We start from the raw sequence: 22,321 nt of genomic DNA, 5'->3' as shown, positions 1-22,321 counted from the left end.
TTATTCAAAGGTCACGGTGACCTTGACCTTTGACCACCAAAATCTCATTAGTTCATCTTTGAGTCCAGGTGGATATTAGCGCTAAATTTGAGAAAAATTCCGTATGGTGACGGTCTAACAACCCGGAAAAATAATACCTCCAGCTGCAGCCTTCACAGCCAAAAAAACAGGCGTAAAAATGTGAAAATACAGGCAGCAGTTTACCTTCCTCTCCAGGTAAGAGGCGATCAGGCCGAAGTTCTTCGGGTGTTGGACAAACCTGGAAAGAGAAGCCAATCATCAGTGCACGTCAGCGGCGGCATTACGGTCTAAAAATTATACTACAGACTAGAGCCAGACCGATATATCGGTCAACCGATATTATCGGCCGATATGAGCCTGATATATCGGAGAATATCAGCATCGGCGTATATATTTTTTTCCCAATATGCGCTGATAAGAAAACTTTTTTACAGACCAAAAAACATAGAAAACGATGGTTTTAGGTTGAGAAATGGTCAGAAACTGACTGATACTGAACAGTACTGATGTTTATTTAGATATTTATTTTATTATATTTATTCTTTATTTAAATGGTCAGAAATTGACAGATACTGAACAGTACTGATGTTTATTTAGATATTTATTTTATTATATTTATTCTTTATTTAAATGGTCAGCAAAGACCAAACAGTACTGATGTTTGTTTTTATATCCTTTATTTGACTTGTCAGTGAAGACTGATGCTGAACACATAGAGAACTGATGTTTATTTTATTTTCATTCATTCTTTATGTTTGTTTGTTAAATGTTAAATAAGTAAATTGTTGAATAAAAGTTGTTTATTTAGAAAGCAGCCTTCTGAGTACTTTTGCGTAATAATTTTGGTGCAAAATCAGAACACAATCCACACAGAAATTTTCATTGCAGCTCAAAAATTCACTTTATCGGTCGCCATATCGGTAATCTGTGAATTTTTCCATCCTAAAATCGGTATCGGGCTCTACTACAGACTCAGAGGGACAAACTGTGAACAAATTCAAACTCACTTCTCCTTAAAGATCTCCTTCTCGTGTTCGGTCCAAACATTCATGAACTGCCGGGCTTTGTACACCTTCATGGGGTCGTCCATCAGGCCGTTCATGTTGATGAACTTCACTCGCCGCTGCTCCGAGTCGTACATCATGGGAGGGATGACGGACAGCTGTCTCATCTGCTTCTCGTTGTTCTGTGGAGCGAAGACAGAGAAGGCGACCACAGTTACTCCAACAGAGAGCAGCTCAAAAAACAGCTCTCTGCATCTACGGCGTATGCAGATAAACCTCTTCTACGTTTTGTCTTTTTTAGGGGGGACAGGCGATCCGTATGGGGAGTTGGCAGGTCAACAGTATATTCAGCATAAAAGTTGCATTCATCATCTGAAAACTGAGAACTTGAACATTAATTTTGCAGCTCAGCACTGTGTCAAGTTTTTCCAGTCAAAAATATTTGGAAAAGAAAAGTGTTTTGGTTGGCTAAAATTAGTTTAAAGAGAAAGAGAGATAAATAAAAAAATGAAAAAAATGAAGCTATATTCCTGATTATTAGAACTACATGTGTATAAATGTAGAAAACGTAGAATTAATTAATATAGAAATACATATGTAAATAAGGAAAAAAAAACATTCAAAATTATTATTAAATAATTGTAAATATTAAATAAATTCAGGTATATATAAAACATGTTTTAATACATATGTGAATATATATATAAATATTTTTTTTCCCCAATATATTTCCCAAATATAGTTTCGAGACCTTTTTCTCAATATAATAAATAATATAATATAATATAATATAATTTATTTTGGTTTTGTTTTTTTTAAAACTTTTATTTCTTGCACTTTTTTCTAATTTCTGGCAATTTTTTTGGTTAATTTCTTTGCCTTTTTTCTCCATGTTTCTGAAAGAAAATCAAGCTGATTTTACTCATATTTCACAGGGTTAAAATGCTCTCCAGCGAGTACCCACCTCCTGCTCAGAAAGGCCGTCTATGATCTCCGAAATCTCGTGTTCGCTTCTTGCAATCGTTGCAGAAAGACCCGTTCCTCTCTGCCCGACCCTGCAGAAAAAAACACAAAAAACAAATGTTACAACTCTATTTTAAATGTCACATTAAATTTGCATTCCTTTCAGAGGAAATAAGATTTCCAAGCCTCCACAATTTTTTCATAGCTGTTTCTTTTCCAACCAAAACCACGGTCGGATTTTTAATATGGGCGACAGGAGCCATGTTTGGGAGCTCTGTTAATGAACAGGATGATTGTATCGACCATTATTAATGAATAAGAGAGTCTCTGCACAGTTACTGGTTATTGCTTCCTCCTTCACGGTCTGGCAGTCTGAATAAACAGTGCTGACATGCAAACTCTTTCTTGGAGGTTTCAATGAAAGCACAAAGCGTCAGCAGCGCCAGGAACAACCAGACGCTGGACCCTGACCCCGTCTCCCACCCACACACAGCGTCTCTGCCCAAAGTAGGCCACCGCACATCACCTACCGTCCTCTCTTTGGGCCGTAGCTGAAAAGACGTCTTAAAAACACAGGAGACGATTCGAACGTCTGCGTGTGGCTGCCAACGTTATCGTGGCCTTTTTCTGAACGTAGCATTTTCTGATTACGAAATGAAAACATTATTTTTGGTTTCAGGAGCATTTTTTTGGACTTGTAAATGGCACGTTTTGAATATTTGGGGTTTTAACCGCAGTTTACGACTCATGGCCTCTAAGTCTGTTTACGGTCAGCTTGGCGCACAAACAAACTCGCCGATAGTTTGCACGGCTGCGGTAGAAAGCCAACATTTCTGGTCAAAGAGGGAAAAAACTAACTTTTAAACATTATTAAAGACCTGAAGAACAACAGGCAATTTAGTGATTTAAAGGGTGCAGCCTGCGGAGGTACATTACGGCGACGTTTTACAATAATGTTAGAGTCCGTATGCACTGATTGATAGTTTCACATGTCGAGCCCGTTGAGGGTTTTCTGGGTTTCCTCTGCACGTCTCCTTTTCTTGAAATGTGCACCATTGTTGTTTTTAATATGTGTTAAATGATTCAGCTCAAACATGCACAGCTGCAGGCAGAGAGGAAAGTTAAGAGGAATATTTGTTTTCATTATCCATGCAAAAACAGGGTTTTTACACAATTTTATAAATAAACTGACTTTGAAATGTTGTTGGCCATTATTAAAGAGAAAATTCTGCCTTTTTTTCCCTCTTAAAAATTTGTGGTTTGGAAGGCATAATTTATTTTTTAAAAATTTGCTTTTTGCTTGCTTTTTTTCACATTTTGCGACCACGAAACACCCATGAATCCGTGATGGAGCGGAGCAGGAACCAGTCGTAGCAGAGAGCATATTGTACCACGACACCGTCTCACATCAAGCGTTGAGCGGTGCAGATGTTTACCTCTGGAAGCGCTCCTGCTGCTCTCTCTGCTTGCGGATCTCGGGGAACTGCCTCTCGTAATACTCCCGCGTCCTGCTCTCCTTGGCTTTGCGTCTGGGGTTGTTCTCCATTCGCTCCACCTTCTTCTCCCACGCCTCCATCAGCTGGTCGTAGCGCTGGCAGATCTTCTGTTCCTGTGTGCACCGCATGAAAAAAAATCAAAAAAATCAGAGGACGGCACCCATCAGAACAACATGAGCCATAATCACCTCCAGCTAATACGATAAGCAAAAAATCCTGAAGGAAAATAAACTAAACACGATGACGAAGCTCCTTATTTTTCATATTTACAAATAAAATCTGTCGACTGTATCTACACTGTATTCTTAAACCGCCAACTGTAACACGGATTCAAAATGTACTGAGATCTTCCATTTTTATAAACATAGTTAATTTAAAATTGGGGCTGTTTATTGGCAAGAATAAAAGAAAACAGGGGTGACAATTCAATTTATAGCAGTTGTTAAAATCTAATTTTAAGGAAAACTGTCAGAATATAAAGAACAAACCACTATATACATAACAAAAATTTACTTTTTAATGCAATCGAAACAGTGGGATCTGTGTTTTTTATTTATCCAAATCCCCGTAACCTGCGTCCAAATTCAAAGCACTACTTTTTCTGCAATCTGAGTGAAGAAATAACATCAGTACGAAAAATGAATAAATAAAAGTGCTTGCAGGATACGTACAAAAAAAGGAAATCAAAAATTGTAAAGGATTTGCACATTTGCACAAAATTAATAAAATGTTACATGAAAATTACTGAAATTAGCAACAAAAAATAACAAAAGTAAAAAAAAAAACATTAAGCAGGGATGATCTGGAAAAGGTTCTCGATTTATTTTTTTCTGTAGCCTAATTTTAAATACATAATTATAAATAAAATTTCTTGATATTTTTCCTTAGTTATATAATACTTTTCTGATGATTCCCTTTCTCTCTTTTTTTTAAAACAAATTTTTAGGTCATTTTGGTCACATTTTACTGTTTTGTTGGGTTTTTTTTTTGCAATTTGAGGAACTTTTTTACCAAGTTTAAATTTACAATTTTTACATTTCAAATGTGTGAATTGTATTTTGTCTCCGTCTGCAGCTCAATGGGACCAGCCTGGTTAAATAAAGGTTAAATAAATAAAAATAAAAATGTATCCGTCTGGAAATTTTTCCCAGCTTTTAAAAAATTTAATATACTTATTTCTTGTCGCCCATAAAAATTACTTATGGGCGACTTACTTAAGTTTGGGGTTTTACAATCATCATCAATAAAATTGGGCATTTTATTAAAATCAAATGAATGTTTCTCCTGCAGTCTACGAGTGAACTTAAAAATTATAATAATTCTATAAAATTATTTAAAAAATAATTTTACATATATAATCATGCGAATTTTAAACATAGTTCTCTGACATTTTTCCCTAGCTTTTTTAAAAAATTATTTTCTACATATACATTTTTTTTTGCAATTTGCAGGACATCTCTTGTAAAGTTGGTTTTTTTTTTCTTTTTTCCCATGTTTTTGAATGAAATTAAACCAATTTGTTCAGGGTTTAAATGTTTGTAAAAGGCATCTGAATGCAGCATAAATAAATTAAATACATGTCACTGAAATCAGTGTTACAGTATCAAAGATTAAAGGGAAAAAGAAAACCTACAGAGAAGCTGCAGAAAGTTAAAGTGGGAGCAGACGAGTTGAGAGAGTTCGTGGCGTTCAGGAACTCGTTGTGTTTGTTGTGGGTTTGCGTCTGTCGTCACTCGGTGTCCTGATTCAGGTACAGCTTGTTCTAGTCAAAAACTTGCAGAAGCTTACTTTCAACAAACACATTCACGTCTTGCACATGTGGATTTATTCACAACTGGTCAATTAAAGTCCTAAAGGACAAAAACAAAGACCGTCTTTTACAGCTAAAAATAGAACTTTTACTGCATCAAAAACTGAAATCAAAGGAGTCAAAACCGTTTGGTGAAGACATGGAAAGATTCCTGCGCTGGGAGGACAATACAGCCTCGTTTCCACTCTCTGCGGAGAGAGGCAAACATTTCACCTTCCTCTTGGCGTGAGGCCACTCTGCCATTGTTCAAAACGCTCCGAGTGACCCTGACAGGGAGCAGAGAGAGGCGGGACTCACTGAGCCGTGGAAATACAAATATATATATATTTGGCCAGCGTGTTTCTAAAATCTGTTCTTCGATGTGACAATACTCATAATTTTAATGCATATTTAACCCTTTAACGCCTGGATGGATATCAGTTCTCTCCTTTTTCTTACATTTATATATATTTTTTTATTAGCGCTGTCAAACTTAATAACATGTTAATAACGCATTTCTCTATGTTCTTGTTAATGTTACATGTATTATTTTTTATATATTTATATTTTCATTATTATTTTCTATATAGCATTTTTTTACTATATATTGCATTTGTATTTTTATTTTTTTAATTTATTTCTATTATTTTTACTACAGGGAAGCAATCATGTGGTGTGTTTACTTCGATTTTTTGGTGTCAACATTACCTACTCGCTATTTTATTTCATTTTATCTTTATTTCTATAATGTTATTTTGAACTGTAAACTGTATTTTTATTTTACTCTTGATTTTTTTAAAAATCTTAGATTGTTATTCTATCATTATTATTATCATCATCATTACTATTATTATGGGTGTTTTTATAACTTATTAATATTTAATATTAATATTAATAAATATTAATATTTAAATATTTAATTAACATTAAAGTCTTCTTTTTTTTTTTTTACTAATTCTTCTCATCTCCTTAATTCTCCGTGTGTCGAGGTTTGTATGAATACAGAATTGAGAACTTTAAAATGAAACTACTGATACATGTATGCCCTGAAAATTTCAATAAACAAAACTTGGGGGGAAAACTGTGCTTATGTGTAATATTAAAACTATGTCCTCTCCAAGTGTGTGAAACTCCCCCAAAAACGCAAAAGTTAAAACAAAAAAAATGCAGTTTGTTGAATTTCTGCAGAGTGAGACAATATCCTGCAGCTTTAAGTAAACAGGGAAAATACTGCGTATCAAAAGTTTAAAAAATCCCAATAATATTCCCGCTGGTCAGCTGAGGTCATCCGAGTGCAAACAGTCTGGCGTGATGTGACCGCCGCACCGACCATGGGAACGGGTGGCGCCTGAAATGTTGTGTCCAGAGCGCTGACACAAATACCTGGAACGTCCACAATGCTGTCCAAACAGCAGGGACACTTACCCTTTGTTTACGAGCGTGGTTCCTCCTCTTAAAAAACAAAATCAGCTTCTTCCTCATGACTTGGTTGCTAAAAGAAAACAACACGTAATTAGTGAAATGACAATTACTTTGTTCATTAGCAAAATTACTGGAGTAACAGAGAGCACACAAAGTTGCATAACACATGAAAAAAGTACAAGAAACCTTTTATTTCAGAAGAAAAGATCCGGGAGAGAGACGAGTGCCTCCTTCAGCGAGTACAAGTGTACGGAAGCCAAGAAGTGCCGTGATTGCAATTTTTTTTTTTAGTGCCGTTACCTTAAGATCATGAGTTATTTAATAATTTCAAGATGACAAAGCTTGTTTTTATGTAATTAAAAGTTAATTTATGTAAATTATTGAGAAAACAAAAGACTAAAATAAAAATGTGGATTATATTTTTCTTTTTTTTCAAAAACTTAACACTAAAACTATATGAAAACTGAATATTCATAGTCAGGGTAATTATGAGCAGGAATCCATTTGAATTTTTATCTAACCTAGAAAGAAAAGGTTTGTATAAAAGGTAATATGAAAGATGATTATTTCAAGATATTTTTACTTTGGAGCTCCTTTTTTATGAAAAAGAATTAATTAAAAAAATACTACAGCTGAATAACTTTAAATTTGTTATGACTGGAATTTATATAATGTGCAATATTATGTTTTTGTTTTTAAAAGTTTTATCAAATGGGAGAAATTATTGCTGAAATAAAGGTCTTTCTTGGTCTTTTTTGACAAGAATCACAATGTGGGTTAAAATTTGGGCACAATATAATTATTTTGTAATTTAAAAAACAAAATTTGCTTATCTCGTGATAAATAATAAAGAAATATGCATTTTATATTCTTAAAAATCATTAAAAAATTATCCATCATCATGGGGAAAAGGGGGATTGTTATTTTGAGGTTACTAAATAACTGACTTGGGATTTTTAGAGAAGAGTTTTCTAAGAAAAAAATGTATCACAAGCACGGCACTTCTCAACTTCCGTAAAACTGCACCATGTAAATTAGAAAAATCTTTGAGGGAAAAAATTGGTTTACTTGCCAACACCCAAACCAAAAGGACATCATGGATATCATTGTTCATTTGCACCGTTAACCCTTTGAAACCTTAACAAATTGGTTTGATTTCTTTCAAAAATATGCCATGGCCAAAATTTTTTTTGCAAAAAGTTAGTAAAAAAGTTACAAGAAAATTACCAGAAAATAAGTAAAAAAAAGTATTTATTTTAGATATTTTATTATATATTTCTTCTATGATATAATTATTTTTTAAATTTGCAAAATTCTGCAAATTTTCTGATAGTTCTCACTTTTTTTCTTTTTTTTTTGCCTTTTTGCCTTTTTGCCTTTATTTGAGACAGGACAGATATAGCGTGAAAGGTGGAGAGAAATTGGGATGACATGCAGCAAAGGGCCAGGGGCCGGAATCGAACCCTTAGCCGCTGCAGCGAGGACACAGCCCCTGTACATGGGGTGCCCGCTCTACCAACGGAGCTACTGGGCACCCAAGATAATCCTCACTTTTTTAAACTATTTTTGGGGGGGTATTTATCATTTCACCTTTTACTAATTTCTTCCAGTTTGCCGGACATTTCCAGCCAAGTTGCCTTTTGCCCACGTTTACGAAAGAAATGAAACCGTTTTTTTCAGGATTCAAAGTGTGAAGTAGCTTGTAAAAGGGAACGCAGCACCGATGTCCATCCAGGTTTTAAAGGGTTAAGGGTCCAAAATACAGCGAACTGTTGTGTTTACACATGATGGCGGCTGCGGGGAGGGCTGACCCTGAGAGAGCGTCCTGTGCAGCAGATTCACACAGAGGTGGTCTCTGTCCTGATAAAGAGCGAGCCAGATGGGCCGCTCTCACGCTGCACGCTGATAACATTTTTCATCCGAGACGCCCTGGCCTTCGACCCACAACACAACCCCAACACTTAACGCACACGCCCTTTCACTTCCTCTCTCCTCGCTGTCAGTCGGGCAACTGAAGCGGGTGACTCGGCGATCAGATTAGACCGAATTATCAGCCGGGTTTATCTCGCTGATGTCAGCGTTACCCCTGACACTTTCCTCGGCTGTGATCCCGTTAGAGCGCCGAGCATCTGCTCCGGTGCTTTTGGACTTTTTTTAAATGAATCAGTGGAGCAAAAGCAGATACTCACGTTTTGATGTTGTCGTGGTACACCTTTGTGTCCGATGGCTGATTGTAGAGCGGCTAAGAAAGAAGAAAAAACAGAGCAAACAAACAGTGGATTAATCATCAGCTATTAGGCAAGCAGCGATATCTAACCTGCTGCTGACCTGAGCGGGCCCTGCTCCTCAAAACTCAGAGCAAATATTTTTATTAACCGCTAAATCACCTACCAGCTCAACCTTAGGACCAAGACCTTCCAGGATTTTATGAGCCTCTTCAGCTTTTTTCTGGAAATAAAAAGAAAACACAGAAAATATCTTAATTACGAGGTCAATATAAATCTAATAATAAACATTTACAAATAAAAAAATTAAACATGAGATAAATATACAGGAAACAGTTACACTAACAATGAATAAAATAGGTTATAATAAAACAATAATAATAACATTGATAGTAATAAATAAACCTATTTCTTATATAAATGTATTTTTTTTCTATTTATTTACGTTACTGTTTTTGCACTTTTTTTAAAATCATACTTAGCACCTTGTTTTTTATTATCTAACTCATTAATATCTTAATAATTTTATATTTGTAATTACTTTTTACAATTGTATTGTTTCCTCCGCTGCTTATACTTCTTTGTACCGAATAGCTGCTGTAATATTGTGAATTTTTCCCACTCAGGACGAATAAAGGATTATCTTATCTTATTTTAAACAAATATGAAATGAAAAACTTTTAAAAATACAATAAAGTTAGAAAACCAACAATATAAAAAGAAAATATGTATTATAACAACAACAACAACAACAACAATAAAAATAGAAAACTATAATTAAAGAAAAAACTTAATAATAATAAAAAAATGGGTGCTTGATTGATTATTATTTTTCCCCACTGCGGGACTAATAAAGGATTATCTTATCTTATCTTATCTTAAACAATATGAAATGAAAAAATTTTAAAAATACAACAAAGTTAGAAAACCAACAAAAAACAAAATATGTATTATATTAACAATAAAAATAATAAAAATAGAAAACTATGATTAAAAAAACTTGATAATAATAATCTTTAGTCCTGAGAAAAGAAAAAAATGGGTGCTTGATTATTTTCAGATACATATTATTTGATCTTAAAGTTTGTGCATCTGAAAGTGAGCAGCTGCACAAATGTCAAAGCTGCAAAACACGACACAAAAATAAATAAATAAATTTTAAAAAAAAGAATGTTTCCTCTGTTGCACAATTCAAAGGGTTTTCTTGGATCTGAAAAGACTGTTAGCTCAGGCAAGAAAACACTGACTGACTCTTGATTTTCCTTTTTTCATAACTCGACGTCAACAGACTGAGAAAAACAACCTCTGCTGCCAGACCGACCGCTGCGCACAGCGCTGGAGCAGCTTTACAGCCTAAAGGGTTAACGGCTGACTGAGGAGGAGGGCGTGTCTCAGCTGTCTCCTACCACAACACTGTCTGACAGACATGAACTACAGTGACCTCCACACACACACACACACACACACACACACACACAATTGTTCAGCTGAAATACAGATAATGAGGCCTGCCTCTGCGCTCGATTTTTAGTTTCAAGTATAGTTCCTTTAAAAAAAAGAGTAAATAAGGAAATATCACACACTGTCGTAAAAAAAGACTTTTTTCTAACACTTCTGCAAAACATCAATAATGCATAAAACCACAATACACTTGACTTTGACCTTTGACCACAGTCAGCCCGAAAACATCATGCCTCCAGCTGTGGCTGTCGCCTGCACGGAGGCTTAAAAATGTGTGATTTTCAAGGAATTCCAGGACTTAAATATCCGAGTGTCGAATTCAAGTACTTTAAGCACCTTTGTATGAACCTTCTAGTCTTTCAGTTTAGTTTTGTTTTCTCAAAAAATAAATAAAAAGGTTTGTAAATATTTTGTAAATGATCTAAAATTTATAAACTGTGCTCTAAAAAAACTGTTTCAGATTTGGATTTTTTTTAAAAATGCAAAGAAAAGACTTTTCTGTTTTTAGTAGGTCTGTTTTAATCTAAATGTGAAGTCTTTTAGCTCATTGTCGTTGGGTATATTTTTATATATTTTTTTACTTTACTACTCTACGTGCCTTACAAATTGCCCCTCGGGGACGAATAAAATGTTATTGCATTAAATTACATTGAACTGCATTGAATTGCACTGAACTGCATCCAGATAAACAAAATGTCAAATAAAAAGAAAAGTAGCCTCTTCCAGGATGCACAAAGATGAAATATTAAAGAACGTGGCCTCAGAATAAAAACGAAACCGTAAAATGAGGCTTCGAAGCACAAACAGGCACACTGGAGAAAAACTTAACTCCAAACCACAGAGATTCAGCCACTAAAAGTCCCGAGACTCGTGTTCAGACATCACTAAGGGTTCGGTTTCGGGGAGGAGACCTGCCCTGGTCGGCCGTGGTCACCGTGTGGTCGGCCCTGCTGTGAGGACACAGCGGGAACCCACATGTTCTCAGAAAGATGCACAATTTCAGCTCAGTGACAAACAAAAGAAACTAACTGAACTTGTTGTATTTTATGGTGTGTATTTAATTGTACTTTACAGTGTTTATTTATCTCTGTTGTTTTTTCACCACTAAGCTTGCGCAAATGTACCCGTACTGCCGGTCTGTGCATGTACAAATGGAAAATAAACTTCTTGAACCCTTGAAAAGTATCCTCTTTTTTGGGCTAAGAGAGAGAGATGTTTTATGAAACCTGCTCAGAAGTCTCATCACTCAGTTTTGGGCAGAATTAGTGACTATATTTGGGATAACAATCACATTTGAGTGGGATGAGTTCCTGTTTAGCATTTTAGTCTCAACATCTAAAAATATAAAAAACTAAATATTTATTGGGAATTTTGAGCTAAGCTGCTAGAAAAGCAGTTACAAGGAAAAGGCTCCAGTCAGACCAGCAGAGAACTGGTTTGATATAATTCAGGATTTTTTTGTAATGCAAAGAATTACCTTTTCAATTCGGCTTCAAGATTAAAAATTTGAATATTTTGTTTTAATAAAACTTAACCCTGTATTTTTATTTCTATTCATTTATATCTCTGTTTATATCTCTGTTTTTATGTTATTGTTGCTTTAAAAGTGTTAAAAGATGGAAAAAATGGTTCACTCTGTAAAAATTACCTAATTAAAGATGACTGTTGTGAAGTGAATGTTTACACCTTTTTATTTATTGCAGCTTTATTTATTGCATTTTCTTCTTTTTTTTTTTTGTTACCCAAGTCATTGTTTTATTTTAGATCTTTGTCGTTATGTAGTTTTTTTTTACCTTACTACTCTGCGTGCCTTACAAAGTGCCCCTCAGGGAGGAATTAAGTGTTATTGCATTGCATTAAACTGCATTGAATTGCATTGAGTTGCATTGAGTTGCATTGAGTTGCATTGAATTGCATTGAGTTGCATTGAATTGCATTGAGATGCATTGAATTGCATTGAATTGAATTGCATTGCATTGCATTAAACTGCATTGAATTGCATTGAATTGAATTGAACTAAACTGCACTGAACTGAATGGCATTGAAGAGAATTGAATCCAAATAAACAAATTATCAAAATAAAAAGAAAAGTAGCCTCTTGCAGCTTTGAGGATGCACAAATTAGAGATATTAAAGAAAAGCTCCAACAACAACAAATAACAAAAGGAGCGCTGGTGCTTGTTGTCGGTGCGTCTCGGTGTGTGCGGCAGATGACTAACCCTGTTCTCGTCGTAGATGATCTGGACGATGCTGCGATGCTTGTGCTCCACTGGGGGAGGGGTCACTGGCTTTTCTGGCTCCACTGGCTTTGCTGCTTCCTCCTCCAGTTGTTGCTAAGAGACAAACACCAACACAAAACATTTTGACCAATAACACACGATACAAAACACACGGGAACATAAAGGGGGCCGCCTTTCTCCTAATCAACCCATTTCTACTATTTGTATCTGTGTTTGGTTTGTTTTCAGAAGGACAAAACAGTGGCATCTGCACCGAGTCGATCTGATCTGAAGGCCCATGGAGGTTTTATCAGATCGCCCTCTGCAAGCTTGTTCAATTTTATTTTTTTTTCACAGAACTGACAGTTTGAACAGGTGAGTGTTTGGTGGGTCAATGTTTACAAGTTAAAGGTTATGTAAACTGCCAGGTTACAGAGACGAGATTAGGAGTTCCTGAAATACCTCAAAAAAACAAATAAATCCCTAAAAGCCCTGTAAAAAAAAATAAACAAAACAAAAAAACACAGACTGAAAACTGAGATTTACTCTCCCGGGAAACATGATTTTACATTCCTATCTAATGAGACAGAATTCCAAAAAAGATAACGGGAGAAAAACTAGATTAAAAAACAAGACGGGAAAATAATCCGTAGAAAAAAAAAGCTTGCACCTCTAGAAATTCAGTTTTTGAGAGCACCTTATTGGGTAAAGACGTACAGTAGTTGACGGAAACACACTTCTTAGATGTATAAACGTATCTTTAAGCCCAGGTGAATTGCTTTCAAACATTTCTTATTCCCAAAAAATCCATCCTGGTGCTCAGTGAGAAATAAACTGGTCTGCAGGACTTAAAAAGTACGGAGGATGAAAGCTGCCAACATTAAAAAATTATACAAATGACTTGAAAAACAAATTAATATGTACTATATGTAATACTAAATGTAAAAAAAATAATATTAAAAATTAACACAGGCATTAATTAAGTGATTAAATAAAATTTGGAATTAATTGATATTTCTGTTTTAATTTGCTTAATTTATTTACATGTCTGTGTTTGTATACTTTCCTATTTATTTGATAATCCAAATAATATTAAAAATTATTAATTTTTTAAAATCTTTCTTTTGAATTTATTTAAAATATTTTTATTTGTTTTTGTTTTTTATTTGTATTCATTTTAATTCGTTTTTTATTTGTATGTGTGTTTATCTGTGTTTTTTTCTCTATGCATTTCTTTCAATGCCTAATAAATGAAAGTCAGAAATAAATAGTAACAAAATAAATCTGTAATCTAATACAAAAGTAAATAAATGAAGGAGCAAATTAAAACGTTAATATCAGTTTATGTGATATTTATCAATTAATTCACGCATTTATGTATAGATTATTTTTGTTCATTTAATACCATATTAACAGTGTTATCGATTCATTCATTCGATTAATTCATTTTTACTTTAGCAGCTACATCCTTCATTAACGCCAGAGAGCACAAAGACAGCTGGAAAACTATCACAGCAGCTACAAATTAAGCTGAGAACATCTTTTTACATTTGTCTTTACAATATTTCTATTTAAATTGTAGCTAGACTGAGCGGTCAAAGAATATACAATCCCAAAAAAAATCAAGTACAAGACATTTACTTCTACATGTGGTTTATAATTACATGTAATTTCATATCGTCAACAAGCCGGTTATGTTTGAGGTTTAACAACTGGTCTTCGCTGTTCTAAAATTAACACCACTTCGGTCCCATATCGTGGCTTATTGCTCAATCATAATAGCCAGTGACACCGATGCTGGTGCCAAGATTTCTTACGTAACATCGATTGTGTTTGAGCAGAAACAAAAGGTTTCACTACCAACCTGCTTCTTCTTCAGCTTGAAAATCTGCTGCTCCACTTTAGCGATCTCTCGGTCCACGCGGTCCATGCTCTGGATCAGCTCCTCCTTGGACAGTTTGGAGGGAGAGGTGTCCTGCTCGTCCCCCATGTGAAGCGTAGGTCCTCCGGGGGACGGGGACTCTTTGACAGTGAATTGAGACTCCTGGCGAAAGCACAAAGGTTCAGTGAGTTTGTGAAGAAGAAAAAGCAGCTCGGGATGTTTGATTTTTATCCCTGCAGGCATATTCTGCAAAACGCAGCCAGTGAGGCTGTAAAGGTCCTCCGTCTACCTTCTCTCTGTGATAGAGAAGCGTTTTAGGGTTTTTTTATTTAACAATTATTTATCTTATCACTTGTGTGAGTCCTGAATTTATGTCGGTTGCCTATTTATTTACCTTATTTATTAGGGCAATGTTAGGGGTCAATCAACATTGTTTTTTCATACCAATTATTAGCAGTTAATGAGACTAATAACTGATATTTGGAACCGATTTGCATTTACAATAAAAAATAAAAATCTTTCTGTCAATATTTAAAATTTGGAACATAACAAACTACAACAATAACCTTTTTTTCTTGAAAGCCTTTAGCAAATGTTTAATCAGAACTGAAACTTTCATATACAGCAAATTTCCTGCTTTAATTTTTTTATAGAATCAAGTGAAAATTGAAATAAAAAATGAATACATTCACATAGCTCCCTGAGGGTTTAAAAAGAAGAAGTTACTCCCATGCTGACACTTCCTCTGCAGTTTTAAATAATTAATTTTGTCAGCAATCATAAAAATAAATGCAGATGCAAAGTAAAAACATTGATCCATATCATCCTCTTTCAGATGCGCCTTTATTTTGAAAATCTGTGTCACCGTATTTACTCGGGAATAAATCATCAGTCTGAAAATGTTTTGCTTTCTGACAAACTCGCGGTAAACAGACAGAGCACGTGTTATATGTAAACAAAAGCTGCATTTTGGAAACACGAAACACGTGCCGGGCATCTCGCTTTGCTAACTTCATACAGCAACATTAGCTGCTCCGTTTCAAAAATGTTCGTCCAAACAAACGTGCACTGAAATTTACCTTTTTATCTACAAGGCGGCGTCTCAAACGGTCTAACATGTCTCTGTCTTACAGCAGCAAACACAAACACACTGACATTATAAATCACAAAGAAAAGTCTGAATGTGTCCCAGTTTGTCTCTGTGAGGACATTTATAGAAATAGAGGAACAGCGCCCACCTTTTTGACCTCCACAGTGGCTCTCAGACTGTCCTGCACTGTGTGGGTGAGTGGCGGGAGGATGCCCCCCGCGGTGGGAGGCGTTCGGGTGATGTGGGCCTCGGGGACCGTCTCCATGCGAGGGCGTTTCGCCTCCAAGGCCTCGTGCTCCTGCTGCGATGACATGGAGTGAAACTGCTGCTCGTAACCATGGCGTCTCTCTGGAGGCCTGGGGACAAAAGTAAACAAGATTTTTACAGACGGATTGGAGGCTGTATCTGGTTGTCCGGATGTATGATTCCCAAACTGCGATCTGGGGACATCCATGGCGTTCCTGAGGGGGCGAAAAAGGAAAAACATGACACAGTCCCGAACTTATACAGACATTACCTGAAGGAGCTCAGTGTGAAAATGTCCAAAGGGACCGAACATTTAAAGACTTTTCCCTTCCAGCGCCTTACTATCGAGTGTCCAACTGAGCCTACGAATGTAAAACGGAAAAAAAAAGTCCAACAGGAGAATCGACAAACTTTTAGAGTATTTGTCAGTAACGGCTGATGCCAAAATCAAACGTACCGGCACATACTGACTTAAAAAAATAAATATCGGCCTCATTTCTGCCGATATGGCGAGCAGACGAGAAGGGCAACGAGAAAACGGATTACATATAACAGACGCTAATGTCAAATAATATTAAATAATACAAAGTGAGGCCTCACCGTTCAGTTCCTGGGTGAAATTCAGACAGTAGAGACGGTCTTCTCCGACCTTGTGGATCCTGCATGTGAGTCCGATAGTCTGGGACGGTGAAATCCTGAAAATAAGAGGTATAAACAATTAACCCTTTGAAACCTGGAGTGGCATCACTTCTCTTGCGGTGCTTTTAGACGCCTTTTACAAGAATTTGAGCTTTTGAACACAGAGCAAATCGGTGTGATTTCTTTTAAAAACTTAGGAAACAAAGAAATAATTCCACAAGTTGAGAGAAATTTGTAGATTTTGATTTTTTTTTCTTTAAAAAAAGCAAAGGGAAAATGTCTAGAGAAAACTATATTTAAATTTTTTTTAAGGACTGTATTTTGGGCTTTTTGCCTTTATTTGACAGGACAGCTTAAGCATGAAAGGGGTAGAGAGACGGGATGACGCAGCAAAAGGGCAGAGGCAGGAATCGAACCCACGGCTGCCGCAGTGAGGACGTAGCCTCTGCACACTCTCCAACAACTGAGCTACTGGGCACCCCTACGACTGTCGTAATCACAAATTACAAAATGTTGTTACAGAATTATTATACATTTCTGGGTTGTTTCTTCTTTACCTCACGATGAAACGACAATAATAGTTTGCAGAAATGCACCAAATGGAGCTATGTAGGCAAAAACTAACGTGTTTTCATAAACAGGCCGTGAACAAACAAACTAACAGTCCCCTAACACCAGATATTTCCTGTAACGTAGCAGACGTGGCCACGGAAAAAAAAGCATTAAGTCTGCCGAGGGCTGCCGCTCCCAGGAGCGCGGGAAAGTTGAATATTTTTCTACTTAAAGATGAAACAGTTGCGTCTGTGTCATTTGTAGGGCGATTCACTGATGTAATCAACATCATCGATTACAGAAATTTGCCAAATATCCCCGGGAAGTGCGCCGCGCTCTGATGCTCTACCGCTGCCTCCATCAGCTGTTATGGAAGATAAAGACAATATTCAAATATAATGTACACTGAAACTGGTACTGATATTTTTAGGAAGCTAAAATCTGTTTTTCTGCAGCCTCGTCCACAGCAGGACATCGTTTAGTTTCCGTGTCGGTGTTGTGGGACTTTACTTTATTTATCAGAGGCAGGGGGGTTAATTTATATCCCATATTTTCTTTGTAAAATAAATATAAAATACTTCCTTTTCAAGTTGCATGTCTCTCATCTAAGCCATTTTTTTTAAAAAAAAAAAGTCCCCCTTCAGTGCTTGAACTTTTTAAAAAAGTCTGACCTGTTTTGCAGCACCCCTTCCCCCTTCATAAATGACAAACAGTCCCTAGGAGGGCGCCACGGCAACCTGGATCACGCGCAGAAAACCACGACCAGTTTAAGTCTGACTGAGGTGTTTACGTGACGGGATAACTGGACTTCTAATCGCATCATCTGGGTGAGAAATTATTATAATCAACATGTTTACATGTATTTTGAAAGTCCAGTTTTAGTCGGGCTAACACGATAATTCGACTTTTTCTTACATCATGTAAAAATTTTGATTATCTAGTCTGGCCTCTATTCTAAAACACCCTGATGTTAAGTAACAGACAGGTCTGCTGATCAGAAAAGACAAAAACATGCAAAACTATAACAAAGCAACAGTCCACAGATGCAGCAGTGAAGCCATGTTGACAGAGAGGCAAAGTCCTGTCTACACCAGCGACATAACCAGCTTATGCAACAGATGCGCTTCAGTTTTAATCAATACGGCCGTCTACACCGGCTGATCCATTCATGCAACTTTGACCTGAAGCATCACTTTTTGCACATTTGTTCTGCACTGGTTATGAAGCGTGCTGCTGCTAAAAGCTGTCTGAGGGGCGCCCTGGTGGCCTCGGGATTTAATGCACTCACTCAACATTTAATTGCAACGTCCCGTGTCCGGCCGGAGACCTTTGTTGCACGTCGGCCCCCCTCTCACCCGCCTCGTTTCCTGTCAGCTCTCAGCTGTATTCAGCCTAATAAAGGCAAAGTTCCTAAATGAACTCTGTGGACACTTTAACCGCTCGACAACTGCGGCTCCGAGTTTAACACACTGAAACAGCACAACTGGAGGTCTAAATGCTAAATATTAAAAACTAATGAAGAATGCTGATCCCCCGCTGTTAAAATAACAAGATTAACACGTTTATCTGTGCAGCAGGAGATTTGAAGAAGAAGTACTGCTCCACATTAATTTTGTCGATGTCAAGAAAACTGATTTTAAGCTTTTATCAAAAAAGCCATCAGGTAAAAAACACGTAAATGTTATCAGCTCAGCGTGACCAAACAACCCCAGACAAGCCAGTGCAGTTACAGGAAATATTTCATAACTCCAGTTTTGTCCCGGATTTAAGCAAACAATCCAAATGTCCAGAAATGTACCTTTGACAGTTTTCTGTGAAAGGAAGCTTCTGAGAAGTGTGTCATCCAAAACGGCGGACAGACACCGTCCAAAATTCATGACAGTCAAATTAACGTGCGAAAAAAAAAGTGAGCTGCATATAAACACGAACCTTATAGAGCTGCACAATTATTACTAAACTGAACGATATTTTTTCATATTAATCATGTATTAATCTGGCAAAAAAAGGTTATTTTTGTTATTTTGTTGACTGTTTGGCATATTTTATTCTCTTTTCATTTTTCATTTTTTAAATAATTTTGTCTGCGTTCATGCATGTGTCCTAAACGTAGTCCAGATTGTGTATTTGAGTGTAATCAGTGAATTTGCAGCTCAGCTCCTACAATAAGTCTAAAATACACTGTGGAAACTAAATAGTTACATTCAGACTGTTCAGGTCCAAAAATGCTCCATTGAAACCCATTCAAACTGACATTTTTGATCCCACAGCCATCAGAGCAGAAAAACAGGACTTGTATTATTTCTGGGTGTCATTCTGGGCTTTTGACTCTGAATTTGTCATTTTGACTATTTTCCACCTGATGAGGTCATTTTGACCATATTTGGCATATGGAGGAAATACATGCTATTTCCACTAGGTGACCTGTCACAGTCAGTGTAGCTGCTGATCATTAATATATCCCAGACTGTGGTAATCAACAAAATCTACTTTGCATGTAGAATATTGAAAATAATTGATTTTTTGTGTTTATTTCATCTAAAAACAGCGGCATCATGACAAAAACCTGACATTTAAAGGGTTAAAATTCTGAAAATGTTGGCTAAAAAAAACAAAGTAAACTCAATGAATGTAGAAAATCATTATATATTTATATATATATATATATATATATATATTTATATATATATATATATATATATATATATATAATATTATAATAATATCATATTTATAATATTTTTATAGCCTGATTGTGAAAAGCGTATGTTGTGTGCAGAGCAGTCTGAGTATTTAACCCTGTGCAGAAATAATAATACATAAAAATCAATGTTGTTGCTAATGATTGACATATCCTAAGCTGTGATAATTAAAATATCTACTAGAGATAATTCTTTTTTTGTGTTTTCTTCATCAATAAACATAGTTGCATCATGATAAAAACCTGGCATTTTAAGGGTTGAAATTCTGAAAATAAATGAATTTTTGATATTCATGATTAGGACTGATGTTGGTTAAAAAATCACCTCAGCGAAAGCTGAAATAATATTAAAGTATAATATTTATTTTTCAATAGCCTGATTTGAAGAAGCACGCTCCACTCCAGGCGTTGGGGTGTTAGCGCTGCACACTTTTACCGCCATATACTGCGTACCACATTCAAATTTCAGGAAGGTATAAAGGTATGAATATTACATACCGCCCGAGCCTAAAATAGTTTTGAATCCTTATAGTCTCAGGTCACACCCTGCACTCAGCAGCTAAAAAATAAAACAAGATCACAGGATCCAAGAAGCACTACTTTTGCTGTAATTTACTCTGTACCTTTAAGAAAACAGCATCATTATTGCTCACAGATTTAAATATTAACTTCTGTGCCGCAGAGTAAAATCAACACGTCAGCGCCCAGAGCGCCCAGAGCGCCGAGAGCGCCCAGAGCGCCGAGAGCGCCCAGAGCGCCGAGAGCGCCCAGAGCGCCGAGAGCGCCCAGAGCGCCGAGAGCGCCGAGAGCGCCGAGAGCGCAGAGAGCGCAGAGAGCGCAGAGAGCGCCGGCCCAGTTCTGACACACACAGCTGTTAGCTCACATACAACAGAGCAGGGCGAAGGTTTGTACCTGTTGGTGGCGTGCGCCGGTGAAGGTGTACTGGACAGAATGAGGCGGGTACCGGCTCTGCTCGCTGCTGAAGCTCCCCTGGCTCGGGGGGTAGCCCGAGCTGCTGGACATCCTGGCTCAGTGCTAGCGGACTGCTGCTGCTGCTTCAGAGATTTGAGCTAGACCATGTTTGGAGACACAAACCACCTGCACCAAGACAGAAACATAACCTCTGTTTTATTAAAAAAGAAAGATGTTAGACATTAGACGAGGGTTACTCAACACGCTTTGTTTGGGGGCAAAATGACAGGAGGCCGGGGGCCAGTCGCAGCAGCCCCATAAATGTTTCTGGGACTTTTTAGACCTTTTAAGGGTTTTAAGACGCTTTCGGATTTTAATAATAATAATAGTAAACTATTTGTGTAGCACCTTTTATACAAGAAATGCAACCCAACATGCTTTACACGAAAAAAAATAAAAATTAAATTAATCAAGTGCTTTACATCAAAACATATAGAGGACAAAAAGACATAATAAAACCTGCATGTAAAAACAAAATAATGTACAGAATGAATCTTCTAATGGATAAAACCCACTTTATAAAAAAGATCAAAACAAGGATAAAAATTGGATGCACAATGGAAAATATAATAAAACCCATTATTAATAAAAACAACACATCCTGGAGATGTGCAGCGTCATTTTATGACCTTTCAAGCATTTTAGGACAATTTGGGGATTTTAGCACATTTCTAGTATTTTCGTACGTTTCCAGGATATTAGGATGTTTCTATGATTTAAGGACATTTCCAGGATATTGGAAAGTTTCCAGGATTTTAGAACATTTCTAGCATTTTAAGATGTTTTGGGGATTTTAGGACAAATTTTGTTTTGTTTAAATAATAATAATAATAATACATTTTATTTCTAGAGCGCTTCTCAGGGAACTCAAAGACACTTTACAAAGAAAAAAGGAAATCATAAGTTTTGTTCCTGTGAACAGTATTATTTGGTGTAAAACTATAAGCTGTTTTATGTTGTTTTCTTTTCTCATTTTGACATTCAGATACAATCAAACATGTATAATTAGGGGTGGGTGAGGTAGAGAAAGTCATGTATCATAATTTTCGCCAAATGCCTCAATATCAACATTGCTATAATATTGTAGGGCTGACCGTCGGTGTCTTTACAAAATATTTACTCAATGAGACTTAAACAATCAGTAATGTTAATATAATGACTCGGTGGGTAAAGATTTCAACCTGTTGTTTAATTTCTTGATTAATAAATACGTTTTTTAGTTTTAAAAAGTCAGAACATGGTGAAAAAATGTCAACTGGTGTTTCCTAAAGCTCAAGATTACATCCTCAAATGTCTTGTTTTGTCAAAATCCAAAGATTATCAGTAAAAAACAGAAAATAATCAAATCTAAGAAGCTGTAACCAGTGACTCTTTCTCTCTTTTCCTTAAAAAACTGCTCCAGCCCCAGTAAAGGAAAATAATATAACAGCTAGAGCAATCTAATAAATTCAGAAAATGACGTCACTTTACCGTAACACAGCTTTTACAACCAGGAAAAAACGATATTTAAGATATTACGACATCCAAAAGCTGAGATGATATGTAGTCTCATATCACAGTATCCATATAATATTGATATATTGCCCAGCCCCATGATTTATATTATTTGAGTTTTTATTTTGAATTTTGGTTAATGCAAGAA

At 36.2% G+C, this 22,321-nt stretch overlaps 1 protein-coding gene across 4 annotated transcripts in view; it reads right to left on the bottom strand.

The window, feature by feature from the left end:
* Window positions 1-22,321, bottom strand: part of ncor1 (nuclear receptor corepressor 1) — an 84,797-nt gene that overhangs the window by 57,828 nt on the left and 4,648 nt on the right. For all 4 annotated transcript variants that reach the window (XM_088088221.1, XM_088088220.1, XM_088088222.1 and 1 more), the window contains exons 2-13: window positions 20,620-20,805; window positions 16,419-16,513; window positions 15,721-15,928; window positions 14,465-14,644; window positions 12,601-12,714; window positions 9,087-9,143; window positions 8,885-8,937; window positions 6,699-6,765; window positions 3,425-3,597; window positions 1,990-2,080; window positions 1,029-1,207; window positions 205-259 (exon numbers count right to left, since the gene is read on the bottom strand). In XM_088088221.1, coding sequence (XP_087944347.1) covers window positions 205-259; window positions 1,029-1,207; window positions 1,990-2,080; window positions 3,425-3,597; window positions 6,699-6,765; window positions 8,885-8,937; window positions 9,087-9,143; window positions 12,601-12,714; window positions 14,465-14,644; window positions 15,721-15,928; window positions 16,419-16,513; window positions 20,620-20,730 — 1,383 coding nt within the window. In that variant the 5' untranslated portion in view covers window positions 20,731-20,805. The remainder of the gene's footprint in view (window positions 1-204; window positions 260-1,028; window positions 1,208-1,989; window positions 2,081-3,424; window positions 3,598-6,698; window positions 6,766-8,884; window positions 8,938-9,086; window positions 9,144-12,600; window positions 12,715-14,464; window positions 14,645-15,720; window positions 15,929-16,418; window positions 16,514-20,619; window positions 20,806-22,321) is intronic.

The sequence above is a fragment of the Plectropomus leopardus genome, chromosome 15, assembly GCF_026936395.1.
Source record: "Plectropomus leopardus strain MGB_pleo_1.0 chromosome 15, ASM2693639v1, whole genome shotgun sequence".
Lineage (NCBI taxonomy): Eukaryota > Metazoa > Chordata > Actinopteri > Perciformes > Serranidae > Plectropomus > Plectropomus leopardus.
This window is presented reverse-complemented; position numbering and strand designations above follow the sequence as displayed.